The sequence below is a fragment of the Sorghum bicolor genome, chromosome 2, assembly GCF_000003195.3.
Source record: "Sorghum bicolor cultivar BTx623 chromosome 2, Sorghum_bicolor_NCBIv3, whole genome shotgun sequence".
Lineage (NCBI taxonomy): Eukaryota > Viridiplantae > Streptophyta > Magnoliopsida > Poales > Poaceae > Sorghum > Sorghum bicolor.
This window is the reverse complement of record NC_012871.2, coordinates 2,388,199-2,400,107: the sequence shown is the minus strand read 5'-3', so window position 1 is coordinate 2,400,107 and position 11,909 is coordinate 2,388,199. Positions and strand designations below refer to the sequence as shown.

Below are 11,909 nucleotides of genomic sequence, written 5' to 3'. Positions count from 1 at the left end.
GCTTGTCTGTAATTTGAGAGACGAACCTTTTGAATTTAGTTAATCCATGATTCGACAATATTTGTCAAATACGAACGAAAGTGATACAGTATCTATTTTGCCAAAAATTCTGAAACTAAACAAGGCCAGCTTTGTCCTAAAAGGAATGTCCCTTTCCTAACAAATCTGAACAAATATTTATAGCAAAAACAACATGTTTTTTTTACGGAAAAAACAACATGTTTTGTAAAAGAGGGATATTTGTAACACCGCATGCAGCAGTGGTCAGACGAGCGCTTTAATTTTAGTATGAAAGTAGACTTTGCTACATCACTATCGAGCTTAGTATCCATGACAGAGTGGCGATCGAGAAAAACTGCAGGTACTTATAATTCCGAAAAACCTTCATGTGGCCGAGTGTGCGTACGTACATGTTCACTGTATCTGTCTTGTTTAGTTCTCAAAACAATTTATAAAATTTTTCAGATTTTCAGTCATATTGAATCTTACAGCAAATGCATAAAACACTAAATATAAATAAAAAAAATAATTAATTACATAATTCGTCTATAATTTACGAGACGAATCTTTTAAACATAGTTAGTCTATAATTAAATAATATTTATTAAATACAAATAAAAATATTACAATATTTATTTTTTAAAAAAATTGGACTAAACAAGGGCCCTGCAGGAATTCGCAGTTCCGCACCAGCATCTGTTGGCCACGTTACGACGCGTGTGTGTTTGCTTTTTTAATTACTAGCGGATGCATATAACCTGCTGGTTTCATGCACTATAGCTAAAAGCAGCTAGCACTCTGGTTTTGTGCTAGCACCACCAACAATCTGTAGCATCAACATCGTCTTTCTGGCACAAACTTTATTTTTAAGATTTTCTGAGCTTTTTATATGCTTGTTTATAATAATAAACAACCATATACATTAGTTGATGTAGAGGTTGGAAATTAATTTATTTCTTTTTTAAAAAAACTAATAGTGATGAGAGTTGGGAACTTGGGATGGACATGAAAACAGCTAGGGATGGATGTTCGTGTTCTAAGTTCTCGACTTGATATAGATATTCATATTTTTCTAAATTTATTTTAGAATTTAACGGCGCTATGCTTTCGATGGTAGCTGACATGCCCGTCGACAGTGAGACGTCTGTGGTCACTTCGTCGATCTTGAGATTTGTCGGTCCAACTCGGTTCTTCGGAGGTGCTCATAGGGATAGGGTGTGCATACATGTGTTCATAGCAATGTTTTAAATAGCAGGCTAAAACGTTTAGCGGTTCATATGTCTAAAACAACTAATAGCGGAGCTAAATCGGACTATAGCGAAATATAGCGGTTAAATTATACATAAACACAGATAGCGGCACTCTGCCTCAAAAGGCTATAGCGGGCTATAGCGGGAGATTTAAAACTACGGTTCATAGGGGTGAGTGTGCGCTCGTGTATATGAATATATGCGTCTGTAACTTGGATCTCGTAAAAAACATATACCCCCTCCGTATCACGATTTCGTAATACTTGACGTCACGCGACCACATAGTCAATTACGGACGCAACTGCCCCTGCCCATTGCCTCCTGTTGCTGGGCCAAAACATGCATATGCACAGTAAAAATACCATAGCTAAGAGGTTCTTAGTCAATTACGGACGCAACTGCCCCTGCCCATTGCCTCCCGTTGCTGGGCCAAAACATGCATACCATAGCTAAGAGGTTCTTAGTCAATTACGGACGCAACTGCCCCTGCCCATTGCCTCCCGTTGCTGGGCCAAAACATGCATATGCACAGTAAAAATACCATAGCTAAGAGGAGTCGAACCGGCAACCAGTAGCCTTGGAACACAAAGGTCTCACCAATTGAGCTATATCAGATTGTTATATAAAAAACACCCATAACACTATTTAATAGGGGCGAAGCAGGAAAACTAACCACTAATTAATTACTCTTTGGTTATCATAATCTTGTCCTAAACATCAACTAATTCGAGTATGGAGGGAGTACAAGTTAAAATTAAATATAAGACATGCAACAAAAGTATAATGCAGTACCAATGTGATCTTTCCAATGATACTAATTATGTACTATAAATACTTATATTTTTTACTATATATTTAGTTAAAGTTATTTCTCGAGAAGCAAAAACGACACTTATTTTGGGACGGAGGGAGTAGGCATGCTATGTTTCGATGCTACGGTCTTGTTTAGTTCCAAAAAATTTGGCAAAACACACACTGTAGCACTTTCGTTTGTATGTGATAAATATTATCTAATTATAGACTAATTAGGCTCAAAAGATTCGTCTCGCAAATTACAGTTAAACTGTGTAATTAGTTATTTTCTTTTATCTATATTTAATGATCCATGCATGTGCCGTAAGATTCGATGTGATGAAAAATCTGAAAAATTTTGCAAAAATTTCTAGGAACTAAACAAGGCCGTGCAGTAAATATTATAAAACTATAAATCTAAAAAACAAGGACAAATGCCTTGTTTAGTCCCAAATTTTTTTTTTGCGAAATAGATACTATAGCACTTTCATTTGTATTTGATAAATATTGTCCAATTCTGAATTAACTAGGCTCAAAAGATTTGTCTCGCAAATTACAGGTAAACTGTGTAATTAGTTATTTTTTTATCTATATTTAATGCTTCATGCATATGCCGTAAGATTCGATGTGACGGAAAATCTAAAAAATTTTACAATTTTTTTGAACTAAACAAGACCAAAATGGTTATTTAAAACCTTTTTGAATTTTGCAACTGTAGCACTTTCATTTGTATTATGATAATTAATGTATAATCATAGACTAACTAGCTTAAAAGATCCTTCTTGCGATTTACAAACAAACTATGTAATTAGTTATTTTTTATGTTATAATCTTGAAAAGTTTGATAAACATGTGCCGAGACCGCACAAAAGAAGCCATTACTGTATCACGCACATTGAAGAGACGCCCACTGGCCACACACTGCTCCGCTGCTGCAGCCTGCAGGTAGCAGGTTCCAATCGGTTGCCAGATGTACGCGTACTAGTGTACCACGTACGTACCACGGACTGCTAGTGTCCTAGCTCTACTGTAGGACGCTCTGTCTGTAGTCCGTGTCTCTATCTGTATGCATGTATGGCACCAGCAGTATAATTTGTCATATTATACCGCCTGCGTCGTCTCAAATGGGCCACGGCAGAACCTGCACCGGTGGTCCATCTGTTTTGCCGTGCCGCAGGTGCGCCCACAACGACAGTGCGTGCAAAATGACCAAACCCCAGCCAACCAGCAAAGCTAGCTAGCGACCTTAGCGCAAATATGATTACCATCCAATTGATCCCCTGAATCAGTGTACACTAACAAACATGCCCGTGCATTGCAATAGAAGACTGAAAGTTGACACAATTGACTCCAAACCAGATGATAGGAACCACTTGTACATCTATTATCGCCGAGTCCAACTTCCCGACCTTGTATAAGCCATAGATCAATGTGTCATAAGTGATCACATCATACTTAATTCACTTAACTGACATTTCCTCAAACATCTCGAGTGTGTCATACACCTTCCCATGAACACAGAATCCTTTGATGAGAATGTTATAGCTAACAGTAGTCTCCTTGCGGGCCTTCTCAAGATCACCAACTCTGCAATAGTGACAACTGACAAGGCAGTAGGCATACTCATTGGGCTGGATGCCCCTGTCCACCATCTCATCCCACATCTGTTGTGCAGCTCCAATGAGCCTAATTTCGCATAATCCATGGATCACCGTGCTATATATAATTCCATCAATTTGATAGCCCCACTGCTTGATCTCTCTGAACACATGCAGAGCTTCTCCACCCATCCTACGCCTGAGGAGCCTGTGTATGACCCGCTGGTAGATCACCTTGTCCTGCAGGGTGCACCCAGCGGAAATCATGAGGTGCAGCGTGTCAAAGGCCTTGCCGTCGGCAGCGAAGGCACCGATGAGGTCAGCAGCGGCGTCAGCCAGAAGAGGGAACCTATGGCGCGCGGCGTCATGGAGGAGGCCGAGGCCATCGAGGGGGCGGCGTAGGCCCGGGCGAGGCACCCGACGGTCCTGGCATTGCCAGAGAAGGCTGGCGAGGAGGAGAATGCGAAGAAGTGGCGGAAGACAAGGTTGCAGATCCACAACCCGGGCAAGGAAGCTGCTCCCCAGACGAGTTGCCCATGGGCTGCTGGTTCGGCGCCTTCCCCTCGGCCGCCACCCTTCCGTCTACATCCCCGACGACGACCCGATCGGGCATGCACCTGCTCGTCTAGGGGAGGCCGCCGACCACCGCTTTTGTGCCCGAGTGCCTCTGCTAACATCGCGGGAGGCAGACGGACAAGGAAGCCGGGAGGAGAGAAGCATCGGACACGCAAGGACGGGGACGCGGGGAAGCGGATGGGAGACGAGCGGGGAAAAAAAAAAAGTGGACTGAAATTTTGCCTCTTTACTAGTAGGTATAGATAACATGAGAATCTACTCCCCTAGTTTAAAGTATATAATTTGTGGAGAAAATGAGGACCAAACTAACTCGTATAACGTGTGCTTTAGTTTATTTAAGACTGGTATGTAACTCTGTTTCAACCAATCAATGAAGAATTTTACAACCTACAACGTGCGCTTTAGTTTTTTTAGAGTGCTTTGTTTTAACTAACCAATGAAGAATTTTACAATGTTTTAACCAACCAGCAAAGAATTTTACAACCTAGAGCTAATCCTACCAATTAGTGCATCTATGATAAGGGCATTTCCAATGCTATAACTAGGATAATTTCCATATCATTTAATATGCTGCAACATAGGATATTTTGTTAATGTGCAACATCATCATTAGAAAAAAAAAAGGAAAACTGAGATAAGAACCACAAGAAACTAGAGTCACGCGAGAAACTAGATCTTGCACCAAAAAGAAGAAGAAGAAAGAAGATAACAACATGAAATCCATCGGAACGGGCTTCATAGATAACAAGACAGAATAAGAGATGGGAGTGGAAGATGATTGGTGGAGGACAAATCAGTTTCTTAGGTTTGGTGTCTATATGACATGACATGTCATAGAAAGTATCAAGTAGTTTCTTCATATGGAACTTCCCTAGCTAATATATATATGGAGGACACACAAACAAGCAAATATGCAGAATCTTAATTGCAAAATTTAAAGACCACAAGGTAAGTTCCCGGTCACCAAGCCGTCCGACCATGGTGTTGAGCTCAGCTGTCGTAAGTCACTAAGCTCATCGGTCACCACCGATGTTTGTAGTGGTGGCGTGGTGGAAGAATAAGGCCTTGTTTAGTTCGCAAAATTTTTCGTTTTGGGTACTGTAGCATTTCGTTTTTATTTGACAAATATTGTCCAATCACGGAAAAGATTCATCTCACAAATTACAGCTAAACTGTGAAGTTAGTTTTTATTTTCGTCTATATTTAATGCTCCATGCATACGATCAAAGACTCGATGTGACGGGAAATCTTGAAAATTTTTACGAACTAAACAAGGCCTAAATCAGGTACTACAAAATAGATCACATATATACTTTCTTAGTGTCGCAATGGGATCCGTGACAATCAAACTTTTATACCTTTTCTTATATATATTTGGTCAAAGTTGATAATATTTTTTACGAGACCCATTTACAGATGCAGACGCTTACAAACACGAGCACACACTCACCTCTCTATGAACGCACGCACGCACACACACCTTACCTCTACGAGCACATCTAAAGAACCGAGTTTGGACTAGCAAATCTCGAGATTGACGAAGTCACCACAGGCGTCTTGCTATCGATGGCATGTTGCGTATCGCTGAAAACATATTGCCGTTAGAATCATAGAATAAATCCAACAAAATACGAGCATCCATGTCAAGTTGGGGACTTAAATCCGGGTGGTCAGATTCCACTACAAGAAACCAACCAGCCGATCTATGATCAATTTGCGAAGTTGATAATATTTGGGTGTTCAGGAAGAGGAGTAGATAGCTAGCATCGTACTTCTTTATTTATTTGATTATTATGTTCATTGGGCTTCCTTAAGTAATAGCCAACCAAAATACATAATTAGTCTTCTGTTCATTCATTGTGTAGTGCGTGTGGCCATATCGGTCCGCTCATAGCCACGGCCCAGGTAAGGAGGTCGCCACCAGAGGAGGGAAGCATGGCCTTGAGGAGCCGGTTTCAGTGATGGGCCAGATCGCCGCCGCTCAGATGGGCCTGCCCCTGTCCTCAGATCCCAAGCAAATCCATCTGGACCCGCTTGTCTGTGTCACAGAATTTGGATGGAACTATGCCTTTCATCAAGTGTGTGTGCACATGCATGGACCTGCAATATATGCGGCGTGGACCTGACATGGCCCCATACAGATAAAAGCAAATGAAATCATTGACGGACTATGCCTTGATTAGTTCCAAAATTTTTTGAGAAATTGACACTGTAGCACTTTCGTTTGTATTTGATAAATATTATCCAATCATGGATTAACTAGGCTCAAAAGATTCGTCTCGTCAATTCCGACCAAACTGTGCAATTAGTTTTTATTTTCGTCTATATTTAATACTCTATGCATACGTCTAAACATTCGATGTGACGGGAAATCTGAAAAATTTTACAAAATTTTTGAAGAACTAAACAAGGCCTAACATAGTGAAATCATATATAGTCGTAAATAAAGTTGACATTTCCCAGGCCTTGCACAGGATGCCTCTAGTCTAAGGCCTTGTTCAGTTTCTTTTTTTTTGTTTTTTTACAAAATAGATACTGTAGCATTTTTTTTTTGAATTTAATAAATATTGTCTAATTATGAATTAACTAGGCTTAAAAGATTCGTCTTGCAAATTACAGACAAATTATGCAATTAGTTATTTTTAATCTATATTTAATATTTTATGCATTTGCCGCAAGATTGAGAAATATAAAAAATTTTATAATTTTTTTTGGAACTAAACAAGACCTAGGTTTTGGAACTTGTTCCGATCCGAGCCTTTATTTGGAGGATCGCACTAATCATGTCTTCTTCTTCTAAGATATATATAAAGCAGAAACGTAAAGCCTAGGTAGTACTTAGCATTTCTTACTAGCTATTAGAGGCAAAGTTACAAGCAAACGAACCGTGAGTACATTATTTAAGTAACTTATAAAATTTTATTGAAACATACGGTGAAAAAAATGGTTATTTAATGGTATATCTTTTACCCTGATGCCAGTGCATCCTGAAAAGCCGTAAATAAAAATACTGTTCGCTAATTAATTATAAGAGTGTTGTCGGATAGAAAAAGTACGGTTTATGCCATACTCATCAGTTTTGGTTAGGATAGGACTCACCTCTTTTGAGTGGGACTCGAGAGAGCAGCTGCTACTCCAGGTACTTCTCCGTCCAAACAATAATAAATTACAGCTATAGTAAGGCCTTGTTTAGTTCACCCTAAAAACAAATTTTTTTAAGATTTTTCATCATACTGAATCTTGCGGCACATGTATGAAGCACTAAATATAGACGAAAATAAAAACTAATTGCATAGTTTACTTGTAAATGGCGAGATAAATCTTTTAAGCCTAATTACTCTATAATTAGATAATGTTTGTTAAATAAAAACAAAAGTGCTACAGTTTCGAAAACTAAAAAAATTTCGAAACTAAACAAGGCCTAACAATGGATGTTGGGGTTAGGTGACCAAGTGATGATTAGTGTTGGGGTACTAAAAAGCAAGTCGTGTCAATGTTTGTTGTTTGCTATAGGGAAAGGAAGCAGCATGCATGCAAACCATAGGGGGTGCATGCACTGCACTCGGTGTGAAAAGAATTTGTCTTTGCTGCACATTGCGGTGGTGGGAGGACAACAGTCATTTTACATAAATGGAAAAGAACTGTCATATAGCACAGCAGTTAATCAAAAATAAAAAATGTATATGGTCCGAAGCAAATACGGGAAGATTCTTGCATCGTGTACGACTTTGGATCCACACTTTACACCTCTAAACTTTAAAGTTAAAGTCTCCAAACAGATGTATGCTTGAAACTTGTAACAAGTTCAAATTCTTAGTGCATATGTGCGTATAGTAAGTGTGGATTGATGCTTTTTGTTTCAAAAGGGATGAAGTTGTCATGAAGCCCCCTTCCAATTAATTAAGTTATATTGAGTCTCAGCAATATCGATTAAATTAAACGATTTTTCTTGTAGAAATTAAATAATGAAAAATATTAGCCAGGTGGTTGGCTTATGACGATGCCCCTCTGTGTAAGACTCATTTCTACAGATGGTTCTTTAAGAAGACACTGACCACTTGCATTATTGGAGGCCTCTTGCCTATGGAAATAGACAATTTCTACAATCATTGGTTATTGTCAGGTTACCAAATCATGTGGAACAGGACCTGCCTGTAAAATGTTTTCCGTATTAGTGGATATCTTGTCTTTGCAAAAAGAGAATAGTAGTGTGTGATGCCCATGAAATCATAGGAAGCAATCATGCGGATTTAATCTGGGTACATTACGTACACCACGTGAGTCATTTTATTTATATATGTTGTTATATATACATGGAGTGATCAAAGTGAAAGGAAATAAAGCAAAGCCACCAAGAGCGATTAATCAAACCAAAAGTAAAAACAAAGGCTAAAGCTAACAATTGAAATATGTAGCATGTTTAGAGGGTATTATTGGAGGTTGTGGGCCGCATTGGGGGTTAGAATTAGACGGACAGAAGAGTTAAGGGTCAAAAAAATAGAACTATTGTTTCTTGTATTTTAGGTTCTTCACATGGCAAGAGGGTGTTAGTACTACATACATATTCCAAGTCGGCACCAAACCCATGTCATAAGCTTTCAGTGATGAAAAAACTATCCTAGTCTCTACATCGAGATCGTGATATATTTTCCTTAAGGGGGCGCGCTCTCTCCACCTGTATATAAACTTCTATTTCCTCTCTTAATTGAAAGGCAGAGCTCTTGCCATTATGTTAAAAAAAAAGATATATTTTTTTCTTAAAAAAGGAATAGTTCCGGCCTCTGCAATCGCAGACAGCCAAGTTCTTACAAGTTTTCATCAGCTCATATGTGGATTACATTCAAAGGGATAAGAGAGAACATCAAATTGTAGGGGTGGAAAATTAAAAATAGAGACCGTGAGATATCCTCTGGATAGCTATCCGGCATGTCGTGTGTACTCCGGCATCAAAGGCAAAGTATAGCTAGAATGCATATATGCCCCACTACTGCTCTGTTTACGGTGGGAACACACGAGGAAAATGGAATAAAGCACAAAACATCAGGACCCAGACACTGAGCAGCTCATGTTACCAAAGCTGCTCAATATATAAGCACCCTGTGACCACAAGGGAACATCGATAAATTCTCAGCGGTCTCGCGGATTTCACATTTGTAAGTAGATATCTAGCTTACTAATCATCTCAAGTTCTTTTAATTACACGCCCTTCTTTTCATGTGTACATGTCCTGTAACTTATTTTTCTTTTTAGCACAATTAAAATCCCGTACCATGAATGTTCCTTGCATAATAACTAGTTCTATTGTTGGTTTCTACCCAATAACTTGTTCTGATGTTGAAATTTGGTATTCAGCTAAACTATATGGCCCGGAACAATGCCACCACATCAATCTGCTACAACGATGCTGCACTACGGAAGTGTTCCTCAAACATCAGTTGCTCTCATGAATTCTTGGGAGCCTTCATTGAGATCATGGGAGGGAAGATGTGGCGGGTGAACATGCTGATAGTCATGGACGCGGTCTTGGCGGGAGTCATAGTTGTTATCGGAGCTTATGCTCGGCGGTATCGCTATCACTCCTTAACGCGCTTCATCTTCCTTGGAGCTACAACTTTGTACCTCCCCATCATCTCCTATGTTGTCTCCACCATCGGTTCCAACACCAATGATTACATCCATGAAGATGAAGCGTTGGGAACCTTGACAGCAGCAACCTGCCATGGAGGTTTTCATCAGTTTACAGTTGTATCATGGGCATTTCTTGTTCAGATCGTGGTGATCAATACCAGCGTAATAGTCGCCTTTGATGACAAAGAAGGTCGGAACAAAGGTCCCCCAGTCCAGCTGCTTGTTCAAGGTATCTGGACCCTTTATCTTGGTGTCAGTGTCATGGGCCCGATTAAGTCCAATAAGTGGCAATTTCACCTTGAATTGATGCTTTTTGCTGTGATTTTTGCTAAAATTGTGTTAAAGTACTATGCATTTGAGAAGGCCCGGCATTCCTTGGCATTTGGGCGTAATCCTCGTCTTATTTCTGGGTACATGAAGCATCTACAACTACAAGAAGCAAGTGAACTTGATGAGCCATGGGCAGGTCAGGATGCACATCCGCCTCCTCCGCTCTTGGTTATGGGAGAAGATGATATTCAAGTGGAGAAGAAGCCTCACGGGTATGTATGCAAAGATCTCTCAAGAGGAACATTAATAAACAGAATGGGCATAGTAACCTTTGACAAGGTTTGGCAGTTGGACGACGACAGGCTTGCTATGTCAAGACCACAACTAAAAGACATATGCTTGTCATTCTCACTGTTCAAATTGTTGCGATGTCGGTTCGCGAGGTACGAGTTTGCTAATGCTGGGTCTATGAGGGCCCTAAACAATTTCTTCAGCTTGTTGTTAAAAGAAGGCAACCATGCAAGGGTATTTGGGGTGATTGTAGATGAACTTTCTTTCATTCAAGATTACTACTACTCATCACTTCCGGTTTCTTATTCCAAATATTGGTTGCCCATCTTGAGTGTCAGTATCTCATTCTTGAGCATAGTTTACTGCCTTGTGGCTGGATCATTCATCATCAAGGGTCTCGTATTGAAATGGGAGCCCAAATATGAGCATCAGATGCGCTGTCATTTATGGTGCAGCGAAAGGTACTTGATAAGCGACATGCAGAAAAAATATTTTGGACACTTTCTCTTTGATGATGTTCCTTTATTTTTTCTTCTGGCGTTAGTTGTGATGGCAGAGGCGAATTACATAGCGTCCTACATTTGCTCTAACTGGACCAAAGTAGCTCTCATCTGCCACTATATCAGACATGCCTCTTTGCAGCACTCTCTCCGGGTGCAGAAATGGTTTGTCCTTCTGTTGCAGTGCAAATGGGAGCTGATGAAGCATTGGGACGAAAAAATGGGCCAGAGCTCAATATTGGTGGTTCACCCCAGAACAACCCCACTTGTTCTTCTCAGACGTCTCCTGGGTCTCCCAGACCTAGATAGGAGTGTTAAGAAGATACCTGAAGCAGTGAAGGTATGCATTATGCATACTATGACACATTACATCAGCATTGGGCAAAGCAATGGAAAAAATTCTCTACTCCTGAGCCAAGCTGGTGGCGAAAGGTTCCTGTGGGCCTGCAGTAGTAGCAGCGGTACATCTGATATCATACTTACATGGCACATCGCCACATGCATCCTTGAGGTGAGGCATCCATACCAATGTGGCCAAGAACATGTTCTTGGCCCTATCTGAATTACAAGATTGCTGCTACTCACTTGTCACGCTACTGCACATACCTGATGGCCTGGTCTCCGGATCTGCTTCCTGATCATGAAGAATGGAGCACCAGACTGTATGAGATGGTGAAGAATGATGCCAAGCGTGCCCTCTCAGAGTGTAGTTGTACTGCAGTGGGACCAGAGGCCGAGTATGAGCAGGTGATTCAGTTGCTGAGTGTCAATTCCAGGCATGAAGTGATCAAGAAAGGCGTCGTGCTCGGAAAGCAACTGGTGGAGCTGATGGAAGGTCAGGAAACTGCATGGATGGTGCTGGCAGAATTCTGGTCAGAGATGATCCTGTACATCGCTCCCTCGGACAATGTCAGAGGTCATTTGGAGGCCATTGCACGGGGTGGTGAGCTGATAACACTGCTCTGGGCATTGCTCTCCCATGTTGGGATCGTGAGTCGGCCCGG

At 40.5% G+C, this 11,909-nt stretch overlaps 1 protein-coding gene across 1 annotated transcript; it reads left to right on the top strand.

Moving 5' to 3' along the window:
* Positions 8,997 to 11,481, top strand: LOC8059927. The gene is made up of 2 exons (XM_021452906.1): positions 8,997 to 9,369; positions 9,569 to 11,481. The coding sequence occupies exon 2, from the start codon at positions 9,578 to 9,580 to the stop codon at positions 11,465 to 11,467; it is 1,890 nt and encodes a 629-aa protein (XP_021308581.1). The 5' UTR covers positions 8,997 to 9,369; positions 9,569 to 9,577; the 3' UTR covers positions 11,468 to 11,481.

Coding starts and splice junctions, on each gene's coding strand:
- LOC8059927 (XM_021452906.1), top strand. CDS start 9,578: ATGGCCCGGAACAATGCCACCACATCAATCTGCTACAACGATGCTGCA.